This window comes from Puntigrus tetrazona, chromosome 12, assembly GCF_018831695.1.
Source record: "Puntigrus tetrazona isolate hp1 chromosome 12, ASM1883169v1, whole genome shotgun sequence".
In the NCBI taxonomy this organism is placed as follows: Eukaryota; Metazoa; Chordata; class Actinopteri; order Cypriniformes; family Cyprinidae; genus Puntigrus; species Puntigrus tetrazona.
The window spans coordinates 11,798,060-11,820,518 of NC_056710.1; the positions used below are offsets into that span (position 1 = coordinate 11,798,060).

The 22,459-nt window shown below is 36.7% G+C and overlaps 1 protein-coding gene across 1 annotated transcript; it reads left to right on the top strand.

Annotated features, from left to right (window-relative positions):
- The first annotated feature begins 16,605 nt into the window (after positions 1–16,605).
- On the top strand, positions 16,606–22,367 carry msl1b (MSL complex subunit 1b). Its single transcript, XM_043253492.1, has 9 exons — positions 16,606–16,738; positions 17,248–17,919; positions 19,248–19,426; positions 19,520–19,827; positions 19,911–19,975; positions 20,082–20,149; positions 20,657–20,784; positions 20,892–20,964; positions 21,052–22,367. Exons 2-9 carry the CDS (start codon positions 17,311–17,313, stop codon positions 21,140–21,142), a joined length of 1,521 nt encoding a protein of 506 aa, XP_043109427.1. The 5' UTR covers positions 16,606–16,738; positions 17,248–17,310; the 3' UTR covers positions 21,143–22,367.
- The last annotated feature ends 92 nt before the right edge of the window (positions 22,368–22,459 follow it).

The following is a 22,459-nucleotide window of genomic DNA, read 5'->3' on the forward strand; positions in this document are numbered from 1 at the left end:
ACCAAGCTCGTATTTAACTTTATCTGACAGTTTCTGGTTTGTGGCATGTATGGGGTTAGCTTCAACCAGGATTTTTATTGAGATCAGTGGAAAACAAGCTAACGGAAATAGGGAGTCATCATGGCGGTAACTACTGGTTGTTCAGGAAACTCAAGGATATCAGATCAGAATTAAAAGACAAAAATAATATTTTATTTTATATGTAGGCCTATATTGTTTACTTGAGTGAGAGTGAAATGTGATATTTAAATATGTATACACACAAAAAGAAATTTAGCAGATTCTTTTTATAAAGCTTAAGTAAACATCGCATATCAGCATCAAAACAGATGTCTATGAAATTCACGCCTGTGTGCATAATTGCATTCAGAATGAGTGTAATCTCTCCCTCCCTCCATCTTTCTCTTTCTCTGTCTCTCTGCTGCTTTTGCACTCTCTATCCAGCATCAAAGAAAGAGAAAGGAAACATGCAGGCATTGTGGGAGGATTACGAAACAGAAAAAGGTGTGTGTGTGTGTGTGTGTGTATCAGAAGGAGCAAGGAGAACACGGTGTGGGAGACAGGGATGGTACACATGAATTACAGGGTTTAGCGTGCTCATATTTCAAACACACACACACACACAGACGCACACACTCGTATGGTTAACTGCAGTGTAATTACAGAGTGTTATCTATGATTACAGCGGTGGCTTACACCTGATGCCAGAGAAAGTGCTGCACACTTTAAATATTTAATCAAATCCTTCAGAATGAAACTAATGAGGCGGAGGGTGGGGGTGGAATTACGCTTGCTTACAAACATGGAAACATACCTGCACACTCACATGTAGTCACGTACACAGCAACACAGATTATTCTGTCTGAGGAAGAAATGATGAGGGGAAAAGAAGAAAGTAACCTTTTTATAAAGAGAGGCAGATGGAAATGGGAGCGGAGAAAAAAGGGAAAAGAAAGATTAAAACAACCAGGGAAGAAGGAACAGAGAGAACAGATTGATTATTCTGCATTTGACAGTATACCTTTAGCCCAAGTCTTTAGTACTTTTGTAGAGTTTAATAATTAAAACATGCCAGAGTCTTTTATCTTTTCGTTCCTTTCCTTCTGTCCTCCCTGTGAAGCTATTGGCTTTCCCACTGCCATTTTCCATCACTCAAGTCAAAGCTGTGCTCTTTTTATAGGCAGATAGATAGATAGATGGCTAGATAGACAGACAGACAGATAGATAGATAGATAGATAGATAGATAGATAGATAGATAGATAGATAGATAGATAGAACATAACTGTACAGCAAAAAAAAAGATTTTTAACAACTTTGCAGATGAAAAAAATAATAAATAAATAAAATGATTCCATTGCATAAGTATACATACCCTTATCTGGGACAGCTGAAATTTAGCTCAGGAACATTCATATGTTAAGTTACACTTCAGGTGACATAAACCTGTGGCAAATTCAATTGAATGGGTATGATTTGGAAAGGCACACACATACAAGATCTAACAGCTGATAATGCATATCAGAACAATAACCAAACATTGAGATCAAAGGAACTGCCTGAAAAGCTGAGAAACAGCCAAGCATCAGTGGAAAAGTTCAGAAAAAAACTACTTCAGAAGCATGTAGTCTTCATAAACCTTAATTGAAACAATCATGACTCTTCCTGAATCTAGTCACCTGGCCAAACTGAGCAACTGATGGAAAATGGCATTGGTTATCGTGGTGAACAAGAACCTGATGGTCACTCTAGTTGAGCTCCATGCTCATATGTGGAGATAGAAGAAATCTACAGAAGGACGAACATCACTGCAACACTTCATCACTTTGGGCTTTGGCAAGACTCAGTCCTTTCCTCAGTGAAGACACATGAATACACACTTGGAATGTGCAAAAAAGCAACTAAAGAGCTCTCAGACTGTGAGAAACAAGATTCTCTGGTCTGATGAACCTAGATTCTAACAATCCTGTTTTAAGGAAACCAGCTCTGCTCATCACCTGCAGATTACCATCTCAAAAGTAAAGTGTGCTGGTAGCGTTTTTCAGTGACAGGGACTGAGGGGCTCCTCAGACTAGAAGGAACGCTCAGTTCAGTAAAATATAGAGATGGCCTTAAAGAAAACCCAGTCCAGAGCAATCAGAAACTCACCTTCCAACCGGACAATGACCCTATGCACAGAGCAAAAGTGGTTTAAAGACAACTCTGTGAATGTCCTTGAGTGGCCCAGCCACAGCCTGGGATTGAACCAAATCAAATATTTCTGGAGAAACCTGAACATGTGCATCTGCCCCCATCCAACCTGACAGAGCTTGAGAGGTGAAGAGGATGAGGAGAGGAGTGGCAAATAAATGTGAAAAGCTTGTTGCATCAAACAATCAAAGACTTGAAACTGTGAAGATGCTTCAGCTAAATATTTAGTTAAGGGTATGAATATGTATGGAATTGAATCATTTTAGTTTTTTATTTTTAATAAATTTGCAAAGATGATAAAACCTGATTGTTTTTTGGCTGTATACGGAGTGTAGATTGATGTGGAAAAAAGTAATTTAAAGCAGTTTAACATAAGGCAGCAACATAACAAACTGTGAAAAAATTAAGGGGTATGAATACTTTTGCAATGCAGTATAAATAGATACAGTATTCAGACCACCTTTTTTTTAATCCAATTTTATGTTTTAGAAATATCATTTGTAAATTTACATACAATTTTTTTTAATTTTTATTCAATTTAATGTAAAATTATTAAAAAGAAACATTTTAAAAAACAAAATATCATGTTATTCAGAGAAATGTACACAAGTATTCAGACCCTTTGCAACAACACATGACATTTTTCTACACCTTGATTGGAGTCCACTTTTGGTAAATTAAATTGATTGGACCTGATTTGGAAAGGTACATACCTCTCTATAAAAGGTCTCAAAGCTGAGCGAAAACCAAGACATGAGGTCAAAGGAACTACCTGCTGAGTCAGAGACTGGTTTCTATTGAGGCACAGATCTGTGGCAAGCTACAAAAACTTTTTTGCTCCACTGAATATTTCAAGACCACAGCGGTTTCCAGAATTCTCAAATGGAAGAACTTTGGCACAATCAGGACTCGGCCCAAAAGCAGGTCACCCAGGCACTGATCAAGATTAAGGGAAATCTGATTGGAGCAAAGTACACAGATATCCTCAATGAAAACCTGATCCAAAGCTCTATGGGTCTCAAACTGACAAACATGACAATGACCCTAAACACACAGCCAAGGCAACACAAGAGTGGACCGGCCAGAGCCCTGACTTAAACCCTATCGAACATCTCTACAGAGACCTTTTGAGAGGATTTACAAAGAAGAAACCCCCCAATCCAGGTGAGTAAAGCTTGACTTGAGGCTGTAATTGCTGCCAAAGGTGCTTCAGCTATGCACTGAGCATTGGGTCTAAATATTTATGTAAAAGTAATGTCAGGTTTTGTTTTTTTCTTGAAATATTTTTCTTATGAGGTACAGAGAGTAGATTAATAAGGGTAATAGAATTTAAAGAATCGTATCAACTTAAATTTTATTTTAAAAGGGAAATGTATAGATAGAAAACAGTTGAAAAAATAAGACCAAACTATTTCCTTTTCCATGCACTCACCAGAGTACATCAACACACACACAACACACAAACTCATGGATGGAGACACACACACACACACCTTCACTCCGTCACCCTTCCATCTGCCCCGGTGTCTCACCTTACATCCCTAGCGGGGCTCTCCTTTACTCAAGACGGTGTAGGGTTTACGTAAAGGGTCTGACCTAGAACGCAACCCCCCCACCACACCCTAACACACACTCACACACCCCGTTCATTTCCAAAAAATCATTGATTTTTCTATTCCCCAGTAATGCTATCATCTCCTGGATACAAAGCCACCAAGGAGTTCAGTTTGATCAATTCATATCCCATCCCACCTTTCCTTCTCTTTCAGAGGTCACGCATACAGTGGTACACATGCACCAGTATGCAGGTGGCTTTATGAAGATCATCTCCCTTCTGTTTCCCAGTGGAAATGGATGTCCATTAAAGATGACATCACACACGCACTACAACAGCCATGAGCAGCTGTGGCCCATAAGAGAGTCTCAGCTATCCTGTAATGTCTCATATGAGTCTAACAGACTCATGCACACACACACACAGAGCAGCGTCATGGCTATGGGGAGAACAAATGGCACAGCTCTCCTAACACACCAATAGAGAGAAGTGACTATAACAGCACACACTTAAACCATAGGAGAGAAAAATCACTCTTTGCTGTTCAGGAGAAACTGAGATCAGTTTGAGATGTACTGCTCTGAGGTTTCTCAGTTTTTCTCCTGAGAAACGGACTGTAAAAATGTTGTCTACTCGAGTACTACAAAAGTCAGAGATTTTAAATTAAACTAAAACATTTTGCAACAGATTCTTAGAAATCTATGTCTGTTTTATTTATTATTTTTTTAAGGAATTTTAGGACAAAGTCGATAATTAAGAGAATTAGGATGAACCAATTTTACAACTATACACAATACAGATACGCTTTATTATTAATAATTCTAGTCAATTCTAATATTATAAGACTCTAAAAGTAAAATCAATGTTTTTTTAATTCTACAAGTGATTATAGGTATTATATAGGCATTGTACGGTATAAAAAAGTGGGTTAATTTTCAGATTTGCTCAAGATTGCATATAACTGGGGTATTAAACTATTTGCGTTTAATTATTTAATTTTTTATTTCTAGGTGTTTTACCTGTATTTTGAAATTTGTGTTTCATTACATTGTGTTTAGGGTTAGCAATTATGTCTGATGCAGATTTTTATTTTTATTTGTTTTTTGAGCCATTTTTATACTTCCATTTGATTTTTTTGAGCCATTTGAGCCTTACTAAGAAATCTTTGCAGCAACAAAAGAGCAACATCCGAGCAATGCAATTTTCCTCTTAAAAAGTTAGAAGATTTAAGCAGGAATATTTGAATCTAATTCATCATCTCAGAGACTCAACACAGACTCTCTTTCTCTCTTTCTCTCTTGTGAAGCGGTTAAACATCCGACAGGTGCTCTCCTTTCGGCCAGATTGCTTTGAGGGACAGCAGCAACTGTTGCGTCCACCTGTCTTTCCTCTTTTCTTTTCTTTTTTTCCCCTTTTCTTTTTTGTCTCTGTGAAAACCGCTTCACACTGAACACATTGTGCTTATTGGTCGCTGCGGGCTTGATGTCATGTTAGAGTATCAGGATTTTAACAGAAGATGAACTCTCAACAGTCAATGTCACTGGCAAGGCTGATATTAAATCTGTCACGGTAAGGTCCATAGCAACACACACACAAATCATGCAATCGCACTAAAGCAGCCCTGCAGGGCCCCCTAGTGCTGCTGAATAGCCACTAAAATGAAAATGAGCACACACACATACGCATGCATACCCATGCACTTCTTTGATATTTGACAGGTTGTGTTTTCTTTTACTCTTTGCTGAATGCCTTCCAACACATTTGCTGACTGAGAGTTTTTAAGCTTATTCATAAGAATATGAACATCAGCGCAGTTTGTCTCACCCATATAAAATGATTAAAGTAACGCAATCCAATATCATGTTACTTACTGTGTTACTTATTTACATTTTATGGAAAGTTATGCATTATCATAATTTTGTGTTAATTCTTGCATTACGTTTTGTAACCTGATCGTTGCCTTTCTTGTAAAATTAAAAGGAATGTGTTACTTTACTAGTCACATGAAAAGAGTAATCTGATTATGTAAATCATGCTACTTGAAATGCATTACCCCTAACACTGGTAACTGACTAGTTGATCAGATAAAGCCTGGACCAGCATTTAAAAAAAGCTGTTTTAGCTGATAAAATGAACCTTGAGTTGATTTCCACATATAATATTTATCGTCTCTCTCCGGGAAAATTGACAAAAATATTGATGACTCATGTTAAACAGAGATTTTTGTCTTTCGGATGAAACTATCCTTCCCCCTGCAACCATTAAATGACTAGCTAGTAGCAAATCATGGTTAAAAAGGTACAATCCCTTCCCTATCTTCAGCCCAAATGTGTTTCTCTAGAAAAGACCTTAGCTGAAAAGCTTGCTGTGCTTTCATCATGCGTACATAAACCGTGTCCACCTCAATAAATTATGCACAATACTGAAATATTTCCAAAGCTGCTAAATGTTTTAACCAAGCAGGTTTGTTTAACTGTGACTCAAAGCATTGATCTCACTGGGCTGCTTACTGGAGGAAACCTATAAGGTTATGGATATGGCAGCGTTGTGACTGTGCTGAGTTAGCGGTATTGCTATGATGTATATCGCTCTCCTGAGAGATGCAGAACACATGCTGTTGCATGAACAAGCAGCCTGAAACATGACAGAATGACATTTGGCCTCTAGTTTCACTCCAATACTGATAAAAAAGGGAGGACAGATGGAAATGTAAAATGCTCACCAAGGAACACAGCCTATGACATCATTTGACATTTTGACACATGCACACAACACACACAGAAACTTAACACGTGATGTTCCTGCTGCTGAGACAGGACATCTTTAGTCCCGCTTTGTTAGAGCCACGGACACAATATTTAAAACAATTTGCCATTTTGAAGAGAGTCGTGCTATTTTTTGTAGACTTGTGATTTGCAGGCAAAACTTGACAGGGACACAAATGTATAGGGCTTTATTAGGTATTCGCACTAGTAACATGTAACCTAGCAACAAAACAAAAAAAAAAACACACACAGAACACTTTAGAAATTGAGTAACATTGTAAAGTTTTGCATTAGACAAAAAACCTATTTAACATCTATTGTTTCAGAAGGGTGGAATTGAAAGCACATTTCTGTAATTTGGCATGATCTACTTAGAATGGAAATACTCCACTGTTCTGTTTTTCTTCAAAAGGGGAGGCGCCCATAATCAGTGTTCAAGGTTTGAGATTAACAGAGGAATCTTTCAGGTTTAAGTCAGTTCAAGAGCTCATTTGTCTTATTTAAATTGCATTGTCTTAGATATATCACATGAGCTGCACGTTATATTCCTAGGAATATTCCCAGTTCAACCCGGATCAAATTTATTTGAGTGCGTTTGTGCCATAATTTTGATAAAAATGCTCCTCTCCCTCTATTTCTTTACAACAAGCAAAAATATAGTTTATAGTGAGGCACTAGAAATTGGATGTTTCAATAATTGTAAAAAGTGAATGTCAAAAAAAATAAAAAAAAATATATATATATATATATATATATATATATATATATATATATATATATATATATATATATATATATATATATAAGAATTAAATTAAATAATACAAAGGTTTAACAGAACAATAATCTAAGTGCTTTTATAAGATACCATGCTTCACCTTTCTGCTTTAAAAATATAAAAAAAATGATCCCATTCCAATTAAGTACTTCATCATAACCTTGATTAATGCCCTTTATTAAAGAAAACAAAAGAGTACATTTTTTGTGCTAATTAAACTATGCCACATATGCTGTCAATTGAGCTTGTAATATTAACTACTCAATAAAGATTTGTAAACGGGTTTGGGAATAATTTTGTTATGGTACTCTTGCAAGCTGATGCAGACAAAAACACACGCACACCTGGACTGGATATAATTCAAAAAAGCAGATTGCTTATTTCCCTGCAAAGAACACAAACATTTTCTCCGAAAATTAATCTTTTCTTATTCAAGCTTTACTCGACACTCACATTTGTGATCAAAAGCAACGCAACCTAATGTTTGCCAAATGCGTGAGTGATATTTTCCTTCCCCATTTTCTGAGAGCTTTGCTATGCAAGGTCCCATACCTTTTGATAGAGCATACTGAGAAAGAGCATGACATTTACCAGCAAGCGAACACACACACAAACATTCACATCCTCATTTCAGACTCTCATTTGCGGGGCATAGGTAAATCCCATCACGCTAGCTGGTAGATGTCTGCGTTTTACATATTCAGGGACATCAACATAAAATACATATCCCTACCTGCATAAAATAATGTCTTCCCAAATGTTTGGAATCATCTTGGAAATGGGAGGAAGCGCTTTCGCTCTTGCTTTGCACCTTTAACAGGAAACATACAAGCATGAAAGAAAATCCCTTGCCTCTCAACACATCAGTTTATATCTTACACATCAATCACAGGCCTGGCACTGGCACAACACTAAACCTGGATCACAGGCCGCATAAACCACAGCTCATTGATATAGACTCTGGCATGAGCACATTCATCTTCTTCCCAGTTCACATATGTTACTGATCACAGTAGAACCAATCTGATTTACACACCCCCATCCCTTGTTTCGAAAGGGTCAAAAGCCAAGATTCTAATTGTTGTTAATTCAAAGTGCTTGTGAAATTGGGCTTCTGAAATGGTGACGACGTGTTGGGGATATAACGGTGGGATACAAACGCTGCAGAGCCGAAATACAGCCAAGGATGGTTTCAGGTTTTAGCCTTCATCCTTTATCTGTATGTAATGTTTCTCTCACCTGGCCTGAGGCTTTCCAGTACTAACAATATTGCCATGATACAATGCCAGCTGTCACTGTAAATGGGAGAGCGGAGCCGGTTGTCACCGCTTTTACTTCAAAGAATGTTTTTTAGGATAAGGCGCATGCCATAAAATCTTGGCTGCCCAAAAATATAGGACAGTTCCCACTGTTATTGCCTAAGAAAAATATATAGTTTATTAAAGATCTTTTGTGACTACTTGCGACAACATTTTGAATAAGAATAGGCTCTTTCTTATTTAATCATTCAAATATGTAAATTTGAGATGAACTGCCCGTGCCTTGCAGGAAGTGGACGAGAATGGCCTACTGATCTTTAACCCTGGTACATACATTTAAATTACATGCAATAATTGAGTACACACTTATTTTTACACGTTTTATAACTTTCAGACTATATTGCTTCCCAGAATTCTAATTAGAATTATACCGGATACAATTCAATCCTGTTTGCTAACCCCAATTCAAATAAAAAGAATTGAACTGGATCTTACGTTTAGAATTTACCATTAAAATTCTCTACTCAGTTTTGAATGTCGCACAACCCTCTCCAACAAGTTCCAAAATAGTCCCACTATTCGGGGTAAGTTGTCACAATACGTTCTTGCTATTAAATAGTCTATTATAGATTTGTAAACAATAAAATAAAATAATTATGAAATAGTAACAATGTATAAGGTATAACATGCAAAATCATTTTCGGTTGCACTTTATTTTACACTACATATACTTCCATGTAATTACCTGAGAAAGTATGCTTTAAAATAAGGTAACTACATGGGGTAGGGTTAGGTTTAGGTCTAAGTTCACGGTTAGTACCTACTTATTTTAATTACTATAATAAGTACATAATAGGTACATGAGGAACAGGATTGTAAAATTAAGTGCTACCAAATTTTCCTTACGTCTGTTCTTCATTTCATTTTTATTTGTCTCTTAAAATTCTGCTCACTAAGGTTTCTTTTCAAACACGACCTGCACTGTGGTCAGACACACAGCCCCCCCGTAATGATGGATCTGCCAGCCTGCATCTCTACCTCTCTGGAAACGACCTAGTTAAGACAGATTTGCACCCCAGGTCACAAAAACTCCAACTGGGCATGTTAGCCAGCAACAGTAGGCTTCCTTATCCCGGTGTTTAACCCTTACCCACCATGGCATTAATACAGAAGGGGGTGAAGTGTAGTGACCACTGTAGCTGTTCACTAATATTAGGACAAAGAGACACACATGCTTGGTGACAGCTTAAAGTTAATCTGAGAACCTAATAGCTTAGAGCTGTGATACTAATGAGCATTAATTAGTCTCATATGTAGCAGGGAGGAATTACAGCAGAAAAAAAGTAGACTATATATATATTTAGTATGGATATTAAGCAAAAATTCAGCAAATGTTATTTAAGGTCTCGGTATATTGTGAACATGCTGATCGGTTTTTGTCCTTAAAGCCATTTATTTTGTGGAATAAAACATACCGAATCTTTACCTTGGTGATCTGCCTCAACAGGGAAGGTGAGTGGCTTGCCTGAAGGACTCACCCAGGATTTTTACATTAACATCAAGACTCCAGCTGACATTCTTCATGAGCCAAGCAAAAGCCCCCCACTGCTTTTACACCTGAAGCCCCTCTCTCCATCTCTCATGTTTTTTTCTCTCTTACAGAACAAAAAAAAAATATCTCTCTTCTCTTCCACCAGAAGGTATGTATCTGATTTTGCCAGAGAAAACTAAGCCTTCTCAAGTAATACTTTGTGTGCCGTAACATTGTTTTAAAAGTTGAAGTTCTGATAAAAATGTGAATAATCTTTTAAAATATGAGGATTTAAGCACTTTTAGTATTTAGAGTATTTAGAAACACGATTTTAAAAAGAATATTTAGAATATTAAAAAAAAAAACTCTGCTCTATTGTTTGAGCTAAAAGAACTCTCATTTATTTTATTTATATATTTTTAACACACTCACACACACACGCTAATTAATTATTATTTGTAGCCATTTATACTAAATTACTCAATCTCACACCATGTTGCATAAATAGGCCAGAGTTATTATAAGATGACTGTAGTGACATTATCCCATTTATTTCAAGGATACTTAACAAAAAAACATGTATATGTTGTTTATTAACAAATAGTCTTTTACAAATCAGTCTGTAACAATATTACAGTGATGGCCTTTGTTCATGAAAGCACCGGTGTCAGTTACCTGGATGAGTGGTCAGTATTATCATTGGTGACAGGATTTTAGGATACATTAAACCACAGGATGGCTCAAATGACCCATCAAAGTAAAGTATTTCAGAGAGCCATATAATAATATGAAATAATCTTCAATGAAGCACCAGGATGTTTGAATTCATAACACACTTTTACTTTGAAATATGCATATACATTGTTTTTATTAATTATCCATTTAAATTTCTGTATTAATTTGCACTTTATACAAATCTACTCTAAATGAAATATTGATATGGGTTTCATTGGTCATTCATCCCAGAGAGGGGATGACTGGAGAGCATCATGTTAAAGCAAATTTAGACACACATACGGAGATGGCGATAAACTTTCAAAATGGCATATACAACACACACAAAGGTAACACTCTGATCCTGAACATCTGTATGCAGTTTCAGTGGTAAAAGATCTCATAGATCTTGCCTGAAGCAACAGATCTGTCTCTAATAACCAATAACAGATCACTCCAATCAGTCTGAAGCTAGAGGAAGCCCTGCACCATCCAGACAGCTATTGGTTTAAATATCAGAAAATACACACCTTCAAAAGATGACATCCAAATATTTTTTTATTCCCATTTCTGTTCTGGCTTTCATTTCCTGCCCTAGGAGAAGGGCGTGTATGAGTGTGTGTGTGTGTGTGTGTGTGTGTGTGTAGACCTGGAAGCTTGAGCAGAACGTCACATGGCTCTGGTTTAGGTGGAAAATCAAACACAGTTGTGGGCAGGCACCGATTTAACCAAAATAGGTGCTTTAATCATTTTTATGGATAGTGGGAGTTTACAACCTTTATATGTATTTATGTACTCTCAGACCAGGAGAGAGGCATAAATCATGCGGTCACTGCAGGAGAGGAGAAGAGATCCGAATAAAGGACAGAGGAGAAGATGAAAGGACAGAAAAAGAAAGAGAGAGCCAAGAAGTAAAGAAGAGGATGATTAAAACAAATCAAATTTGACAAAGCTGTCTTAGTGTATCCTAACATCACTTTAAATCGTTATATTCTGACAGAAGCTTTTGTGAAATTAATTTTTATTATTTATAATTACACTGAAGGACTCAACATTTACTCTTAATGTGGGTGGGATAGGATGCCAAAAGCCAGGTGATTCACCTTCATTAGTTTAAATGAACAGAGCCCATTAGTCTCCTTTATTACAGACTAATTAGGCCATTAGATAAGGGCCAGGTGTTGGCATGCAAAAAAGAGCGCTTTTGTCACCTTACAGTGAACTTTGTTGTGATGGAACTCAAAAAGCTTTCTCCATCCCTCCCACACAGAGTATTTTACAAGTCAACTCCGACCGCTGCAGGAATAATAATAGGGTTGGTTTTGGAGGTTGAAAATAAACAGGACGGGTCCTTGAGCTGTAAACCTGAGTTGGGAGTGTTGTTTTTGTTTCCATGGCTTTCGAAGCTCCACTGAGAGCTTATGGAGAATTGATTGTGTCTGAGTCACTCCCTCCGCCTGGTTACGAGACCTTTTTGTTTGTTTTTCACCCATTTGCTTTGTCAGCCCAAAGAGGTACGTCTGACCCCTTTGTCTCTCCTCAGAGAACGTATGCATTTTGGTAATTAATAAAAGACACTGATTCACACCGTGCCATATATTCACTAGATGGGATGAGTAAATGGGTATCATAGGTCCGAGTTGCATGCGCGGACAAATGTGTGTTTTGGGGATATGGGGTGGGATGTTATGGCACCAGTGTGCTAGAGAAAGCACTAGAGGAGAGTTGACGGATAACAATTTCGCAAAATATGATTCAAGGGTTTGAAAAGAGCTGGGGCAGTTCGAAATCAAGAGGGAATTCAACAAATTGGATTTCCAAAAGGAGGTTTATAATACCTGGAGAAGTCTCTGTCAGAATTCCCACTGAACTCAATTGCAGTCACTCAGATGGCCAAGGATGCCCCAGAAGTACGGCTGTTTGGGTAGATGGACCAATACAAAAGCCTCCCTATAGCAAAAAGTCAGGGGGTTCAGATCTTTGATGCATGCAGTATAACATGTTTACAATACATACCAAAAAGTATAAGCAATAGTTTGAAACGTTTCAGTTCACAAGGCTTCAAACGAGTCCATGACAACTTCAATCAGAATCCAACATGCTCACTTATGAGAACTACAAATTCTGCGGTAATTCACCCAGCTCTAAATACAAGCAAGAAAATTGTGAACTAGAATGATAGATAGAGATAGAGTTCAGAAAAAGAAAAAGGTCGTCAAAACTCTCTCCCATAAATCATTTTTGCTAGTCTCCCTTTGAAGTAGCACTCTCTGTCATTACACTGGAAGTGCTTGAGCCCTTTCCAGAGGAAGGGAATGTAGAAACTACACAAAAAGAGAATCAGAAATGCCAAAGCTATAGTGATTTGATCCACAAGGAGCATCTCAGAGGTAATGTCACACTGCTACTGAGCAGGAAAAAAAAATTGTAGTAACAGCAAGGCTTATATAATAACACTTAACATAAAGAAGTACAGACTTTGGACATAATTGTTAAATTATTAATCATATATATATATATATATATATATATATAATTTATGGATCTCTGGTTTCAATATCATAACTATAAATCGGCTGTTCTTGGGGAGTAACTGGTTACATGCAACGGTGTTACGTAATTTAATTACAGAATAAATTTACCTGTAATTTGTTACAGTTACTAAATGTGTAATTAAATGAGTTACTTGTGAAAATGTTAACGATTACATACGGCCATGGAATTTGTAGTAAAAAAAAAAAACATTATTATGGTTATTGTACTTAATATAACTTAATAATATAAAATCAAGGTTAATTTTTGAGAACTTTTAATTATTTTGCATATCCCCAGCCTAAAGATTTAAACCTTTTTTATGTGATGAAAAAGTTTGAGAATTTGTTTGGGTGTATGAGATTTCCTGGCCTGAAATTTTTTTCTTCGAAATGAATGGCGCAGACGTACACTTTCATTTACACATGTAAGCGTGTTCAGGGTGTTTTCTTGTCATCTGTAACCTATTATACTTTTAAAGTAACCGTCTCATCACTTTTTATAGGATATTTTCACCCCATGTAAGAACCGAAGAGAAGTGATATTTTGGGATTTATGAGATACAAAAAACAACAGTTTGTAGAATTGTAACCACTTTTTAGATCATATCGTGATAACTTTTCTGTATATTGACAAATGTTCAACTAAATTATTTGTTACAAAACAGATACAACTAAAGATATAGCCAGATAAGCACAAAAGCATCTGCGTTGAAAAATCATATTAAGAAAAAATTGAAAACTGTATTATTGAATTGTTAAACATATTGTTCAGAATTGTCTAAATGAAACTCATTTCTGAAAAGCAGGATATCATAACCAAAACTTTATTTATTTGGTTCCTCTGTACTTCTTCCGCAATACTTTGGTAGTTTTACTTTCTGCGGAGGTTCTTTAAACTATTTCCAAAAAAAGCACAAAAAAAGTGCTGTAACTCACCAAATATAAGAGAAAGTGTGGATGAATTGAGTTGAACTGGCTTTTGATATGACATTCCAAAAAGAAAAAAAAAAAAATGCTGGACTGATCACAAAAAGCCAGAGCCCATGTGTTATCCTCTCCTACACTTGACACCCCATGCACCCACCAAGGTCATTCACTCATAAGGCCGGCTGTGGAAATAGAAAACAGCAATACAGCTTATAGAGACTAAAAGCAGGGCAATAGATGCCAGCTCAACAAGATGAGTTATGTGTACATGAGGGAGATACAGCCATCTACAAAAGAAGCAGATATCCACCAATAAACAGCATAGATGGAAACACAGCTGAAAATATTGTTTTGATCTGTTACATAAAGCGATCTATGATGTCCTAAATCTGTCAGAGGAGAAATCGGTAAATGTAAAAATATAGACGATCATAGTAGTATTCACCAGGATCCACTGTTCTGAATCAGCCCCTTGGCTAAACCCGAACCCATTCAACGCCGGGCTGGAGGCTGGCAGCATGATGGCTGTCGGCCAAACGTGCTAACTGTGCAGCAAGAGATTGCAGAGACTCCACTGTGCCAAACTGTGTTGAAATTAACCCAGTAATCAGAAACATTATGTTCTTGTGGGGAGAGCCCAGGCGATTGGCAGATGGCTAAGAGCATTAGAGAGATACCTGCCAAACGTTAGCCTGCTCTTTCCTCCTGGTGTGAAAGCCATTGTGACGAGGAGAGAGGGGCACCCCTGTGTGTCTGCAGCATATGGTGGGGTAAATATTGACTGATATTATAATTATGAACAGCATAATCTAATAATTAATCATGCACATGCTTGCATATTCAATACTCAAGCAGACACATACTGGAGGAGAGCCATTTGAACATTAGGCAGGCAAGGAGAATATGACAGATGCCATGAGACCTGTAGCTGTCTTATTGTGCACACTGACATGATGTTTTAATCTTAGTCTATGATTCTGTAACGCAAACAATGATTAGTGAAGTATCGCGTACTGTTTCTCTCTCTGCCTTTCTTTCTGTTCTACGTAGAAGAATATTGCAGTATGACAGAAACAGATTGTGAACGCGTTCTTTCACATTGATTTGATCCATTTCAGGCTTTCACTCACCTTAGATCAGTAGAATGCATAAGTCAAATGAGATAATGAGCTATGGGCTCCCTCAGTTGCTCATAAAGAGAATGAGAGAAAGTCTCAAGACCCTCTGATCAGTGTTGTGCTGTCTAATATAGACTATTGCAGCTGAGTGAACTTAGCCCCAATATAATTAAACAGCTTTCTGTGTTCAGTCATTTCCTCTGTGGCCTTAGTGGTAATTATGAGATAACAGTATTATTGCATTATGCATGAATTATGGATAATGAAATAAAACTTTTTGAAATCTTGTTTTCCGTTTAAAAACCCTTCTTTCTTTTCTACAAACACAATGGGAATATGAGGGAACGTCAGTTGAAAATAAAATAAATAGATATCCTCTATCTCCCCCTGCTGGTGGTTCAGGTTAGGCACATGTAATGTGTGTAATCATTGACAGCGGACACCAGCAGGTGACATGATGAGCTCTACATATTTAACTGTAATAATATATACTAATACATTATTAATATATTGTCCTTGTTCCTTTGAAAAAAAAAATAGGAAAGTCAATGTCTAAACATATTTGCAGAAACTGGGTGAAATACTCGGGTAAATATTTTTTTTTAATCAGTGCAAAAAAAAAAATAAAAAAAAAATACAACGTTGACATATAGATATCAACAACACGGTCAATGTCAACAAAATAAAGAGGAGGGGAAACGGCTAACAAAAATTTGCTTAATTCTGAAAAATAAGAAAACAAACGTAACTGAAGTCGTTCTGCTTGCTTTCTTTTTTTCTAAAGATAAATGCACCATAAGGAACTGGTTATCCATTTCAAATTCGATTTGTTTTTTATTTTAAAAAAAATATGCATTACTAAAAGTGCTTGAATTGTTACAAGAGTTATATTCATAGTGTTCTAAAATAATGCTAGGGATTCGAATAAACAAAGTTAGGAACAAGCCAAACGGTATATCTATGACATGGAGGGATAAAACGTCAGAGGAAGTGACGTTAAGAAGGTCCTCTCCCTAAGTGTGCACGGTATGAGCCACGGATTTTCCTAATGACAGACATCTAGAGTTCCCATCTCAGAACTATCCCGACCAATTTACCCATTCATAATCAAATGTACTCGGTTTTAACGTATATAAAAAGGTTCACGCGATCTGCCTTTAATTTTGCCCGAAAGACCCTTGACTCTGAATGTAAACACGTCCTGGCGTGACGCATGCGCAGTGAGTCAAACGCACTCGTATGTTGGGACATTGTGCAGATTCAAGCCTGAAAATGGGGGACAAACAGCAATAAAAGTAAAGTAAACGGCTCATATAAGACGCGTTTCTTCAGATCTTTAGGATTTTACCTTGGGCGAACCAGTTAATATGTAAGAAATGCGACTTGGATTCAAACTCATTGTGCAGCGAAAACGATTTAATATTCTGTCACCTCGTTTGCTAACAGCGGCTAGCTAGCAGTGAGGATCAAAATGGAGGCGGGCTATTTATTAATAGCTCAAGTTAAAATGGTTCATACCACTTGAACGATATGCATTATTGCGTTTAATTAGTAGATTCACGTAGAGCTTTAGTATTGGTGTAATAGATGTGTGCATGTCTTCAAGAGCAGCCGGTAGTGAGTTGCAGTGATCTGTTGTTTATGACCAAGCATCTGATTTCTAGTCTGTAGACAACTTAATGTCATGAAGATATTATGTGAATGGTTTTGGTGTTTTATTTAGCTTATGCTCTCCCAATAGATTTATTTCAACTTTATACAGAATTGTAGGTTTCATATAGAAAGGAAGGATATGCTTCTTTGCATTTTCACAGCATACAGTTTACATATCTTTCACTTTCTGTGATATTGATTTGTTCTCATTTTTTTCACGCACAGGTCTGCAGACACACCCTGTCTGTATAAGAGCCATGGTTCATGGGGTAGAGGTTTTCCTTCGCAATGAATATGCGACCCGAATGCTTTTCTAAAGTGGGATTGTACTCAAATAACTGTGACTTAAGTCCATCTCAAACAAGACACCCAATTAGTGTCCGAAGGGAGATTGGAAATCCTCCTGGTGACACTCAAGACAGGACCAGACAACATTTGATCTTGGACAAGACTGGGAAAGCCGAGCGGACTTCGCTGCCTTTAAAGCCCGGCAGAGAGTTGGCTGTTGCTTCAGAGGCTGGCTCTGTGGGCACAGAAACACTGTCATCTCAAGCTAAACAAATGGGGGGTGAAGGCACCCCTGTAAAAAGTAAAACTCCTCTTGGACAGACCAACACCATTGATAACAAGCCAGAGTTTGTATCCATGAATTCACATAGTAATTCTAGAGACCCTGTAGGTGAGAAAAGCACCAAAGGGTTAGAGACTATGGGGGTTTCTAATGAACACTCGGAGGGCAAAAGGACAAATATGAGGAAGATCACTAGTCATCCTCATGCACAAGCCACTTGCCTTAAACAACTGCTTTTACTTCAGCTGGACTTGATAGAGCAACAACAGCAACAGCTGCAGACAAAAGACAAGGAAATAGATGAACTCAAATCAGACAGAGACACGGTATGTACCGCTGAGATCAGTACAAATGTTTTAAGCATAAATGCATTAAATTGGTCAAATATTACCATAAAGATATTTATGTTGCAAAGGTTTCTGTTTTAAATAAATTCTGTTCCTTTAAAAAAAAATTCTATTACTTAAATCTAGATGCATTCTGATAAAAAAGTATCAGGTTGTACAATGCATAAATAAATAAACAGCACAACATTGATAACAGTGCTGGGAAAAGTTACGTTTAAAATTAATGCAATATAATATTGCGTTACTCCCTAAAAAGTAATTAATTCACTTGGTTACTTATGGAAAGTAATGTTTTGTTACTCTGCGTTACTTACTTTTTTAAAATATGAGCAGGGCTTGCTTGTTTGTTTTTAATATAAGTTTTATTTATAGCAAACGTAAAAGCCCTTTCACACCAAACAATATGATGAATAAACCTCTTACTCTGCAGCAATTAAAAAAACAATAAAGCACAATTGTTAGTTTTTAGTTGTTGCTTGTTAGTATGGCTAATCTGTATAATCAAAGGTCAGCAGCAAAGACATTGCTTAGTAAAATGAAATTAGATATATTTGTGTTAACGTTTAATTATTGCAGTTTTGAGTTATTTCTTGAATTTCACCATTTTAATTTTAGAGAATGCAAAATCTTTTTTTTTTTTTGCTAGCGAGATGAATTAGTGTACATTCACATTTAGTCTAGAACTACACTGTTTTCACACAGCGCACTCTCAACATGGGGACAGCAAACTTGTGTGTCAATAAATGGAAAAACAGAGTAACTAGTATTACTTTTTTGAAAAAGTAACTCGGATATTTTCTTGTAAATTAAAAAGTAAAATCCAGGTTGACCAAAACCATCTTATGTTGAACTTATGTTGAAAGCTTTTGCAATTTCACTTTAAAATAAAGAAAAGATGCTATTTTTGTTACTCCAGCGCTATAATATAGACTGTGCTGGGTTTTTGTTGTTGTTGTTGATGTTTTTTTGTACTTGAGTGCAATACATTTTGTGGAAAAATTAAGACTCTTGTTTCACAATTGATCAAGAATCGTGCCGCCCTAGTTCCAAATCTGAAGAAAGTTTGTAACCAGGCTGTTTTGGGGTTTGTTTGTTTTTTTTTTCTACTATGGAAGTCAATGGTGACCCAAAACTGCCTGGGTACAAACCTTCTTCAAAATACCTTCCTTTGTGTTTAACAGACCAAAGAAATTCATACAGATTTGGAATTACTTAAGGGTGAATAAATGATGACAGAATTTTTTTCTTTCTTTGAAAATTCCTCTCCTTTGGACTTTTTCTAATGTATTTGTCCTGCCTTTAAACAGTTGCTTGCCCGTATTGAGCGCATGGAGCGTCGTTTGCAGTTGTTAAGTAAGGAACCACGTGACAAGAGGCTCTTCCAGCCGCTGGAGAGATGGGTTCCTGACACAGATGACTTTTGGGAATCAGATTTGGGTGACAGCCCACAAACTCAGGCCAAGTCAAGTGGAAAAGTGCAAAAGAGGTAATAATGAGGAAACTCACCTTTTTTTTTTGTTTTGTTTCCTTTTGTCGTGGCTTCTGCTTGACTGATGTGGTCTATAAATATTTTTCCTAGGAAGTTAAATTTGTTAGATACAAAAATGCAGCGGTCGAGAGGGAAGTCATCTAGAATGACCCCTCAAAAACTAGAGACAGAAGGGGCATCTCCGTGTCAGCGTGACCTACGAAACAAGGAGACCCCGGAGAAGACGAATGTTGCGAAATCATCTGGACAGGCAGACCTGCAGCCGGAGGAAGAAGACGGCAGAGAAACTGAAGATCTTCCATACATGACAACAACTGAAATGTACCTATGCTGCTGGCAGCAACCTCCAGCCTCTCCATTACGGGATGAGTCTCCAAAGAAAGAAGAGGATGTTGCAAGTATGTGCTTTGCTTAAAATGCAAAATGGCGGTTTTAGACATTGATTTACAAATTGTAATGCAAAAAAAAAATATTTCTTCAGTCCCATCATGGAGGGAAAACACCATGGAACCCCTTCAGGAGGAGGATGCTGTTGACATCCCAGAAGTAAGAATTAGCATTGCATCATATATATGTATCATACATAAATGAAGTAAATTGTCATTTTTATTAGGTGCATTGTCATATATCCACCATTTTCTATTTTTTTTAGAATCTTGATGACAATGTTTTTCTGAAGCGGCATGCAAAGTTAGAACTGGATGAGAAGCGACGAAAAAGGTGAGTTTAATTTCTAGAATTTTATTTTTTCTGTGCACATGATATATGCACAAATATTAGGGGTTGGATAGATTTGTTGAAGGTTTTATACTCACCAAGGCTTTGTGTGTTTGATCATAAATACAGTAAAAACGGTAGATTAAATTATCTGAATTTCTGAGATGGCAAAGCAGAGTTTTCATCATCATTGCTTCAGTTTCACATGACCCTTCAGAAATATCCTGATTTGGTGCTCAAGAAAGATTTCGTTTTATTGTCGTTGACTAGAATTATGCTTAATTCAGTATTCTTTAATTCTTAAAAAAAATTGCATATTTAATAATCAAAATTTAATAATCAAAATAATGATTAAAAAATGTGTGGTGAGTTTTATTGACAGCAAAATATAGTAATACTTAAAGTGAATAACTGTCATTAAAAGTTTGCTGTTGTTGTACAGCTACTACCTTCCTGAAACGACACTTGATCTTAAATTTCGTAACTTTTTTTTTTTCTTTCTCCTGGTAGATGGGACATTCAAAGAATACGTGAACAGCGTATGCTTCAAAGATTGCAGCAGCGCATGGAGAAGAAAAAGCCGAATGTTCAGGAGAGCGAGCCAGAACTGTCTTCATTTTATCCCGACGTGGACAATGGCATGACCCCTAGATTCATTTGAGAAAATCATGTTATGTATGATATTGGATATTGGTGAATATTTTCACCAATTAAAATTTTTTCTCCTCTTATCCCTCTTGTACAGTGGAGGCCATCATGGTAACACCCTTTCTGCCAGTAGTGGCATTTGGTCGGCCTTTGCCCAATTTGCCTCCACAGTAAGAGCTTTTTTTTTTTCTTTTTAAAAATATAGCCGCTTTTAATTAACGTTAAGTGTCATATAACAAATATCTGTTGTCTTACAGGAACTTTGAGCTGCCCTGGCTTGATGAAAGAAGTAGATGTCGCATTGAAAACCAAAAGAAACAAACTCCCCACAGGACCTGTCGGAAATGAGTCACGAACGGGTTCTGGGCAACAGAGGAGCTTTCCTTTATATCCAGTGGCATAGCATGGGGTTAAAGGAGGCAAAGCAGGGCTTGTTCGGTCAGGTGACACAATATTAGTTTAGTGTCTGCCTGCGGTCTGCTCACAACAGAGACTGTTTAGGTGAGAAGAAAATGGCAACATTACAGCTGTTTCCATTGTATTGTGCCCTGATAATAAAGCACCAACTGCCCAGCTAACTGCTATTTTAGTTCCCTCACAATCAGTGTGTGGCCTTGATTTAATCCTTTACTTATAGTCCTGTTCTGTGTCTTTTCACTGAGGCTAAGTGATATTGATTATTGCAGGCTCCACTGCAAATACTGTTTTAATGTGCACTAAACTGTAGTTATGAAGTATTGCTGCACATTTGCATGTAATGCCTCAATATTTGTGTTGAGAATGGCTTTAAAGAGCTTGTTTTGTTTTCGCAAATGTAATTGTGCATGAATGTCTCGATGAATCTTACGCCTAAAATTGTACATATTTTTGTAAGCATAGCAGTAGTCAATTAGAAAGGAAAAATATTGTCAGGATTAGAGTAAGGATGTGAAGATGTTTAGATGAATGGCCGATGTAAAAGTCTAAATAAGAATAGTTTGTATGGCTGTACAGGTGTCTCCGAATCTGTTCAGAATCGCATGCAGGTTTAAGGACAATGCCCTTAACGTTATTTTTGGATCAGTTAGTTGGTCTGTTGATGTTTTTTTTTTTTTGTTTTTTTTTTGATGTACCTCAACCTTCTTATTAAAAATACAGTATATTTTACACTTCCATTTTCTAAAAACCCTATCCATACCCAGACGTATTGCTTGACATTATTAATTTTTCATAAATTCTGTGCCTCATGGGATTTATTTCAGGGCATTTGTGTTATTTTCTAAAGATGTTCTTGTTCTAACTCAAAAGTGATAACCTGCTTTTGTGTGTAAATGTGTTGATTTTGTGAGCACCGCACACAAGTTTTTTTTTTGCTTTAGTTTTTTCTCCTTGAATGGCTACAACTGGACCTCTGTAAATATCTTTACTGACACTCATTGGCTGTAAATAAGGAAAACATTGCTGTTATTTTTTTATTTAATGTCAGAAGTGTTGTTTGTTCAGCATAGATATTATATTGATAGCATTATTTACAAAATAAGATTTTTTGTTTTTCAAAAAAAAATAAAATCTCACTCTGTGATTTCTTAATTCACACTTGGGTTTTTTGTGTATCCATATTTGTTTTTGCTGTAGTATTTTTGTCCCAGAATCACTTGCACATAGCATTACAAAGATGTGATCTGG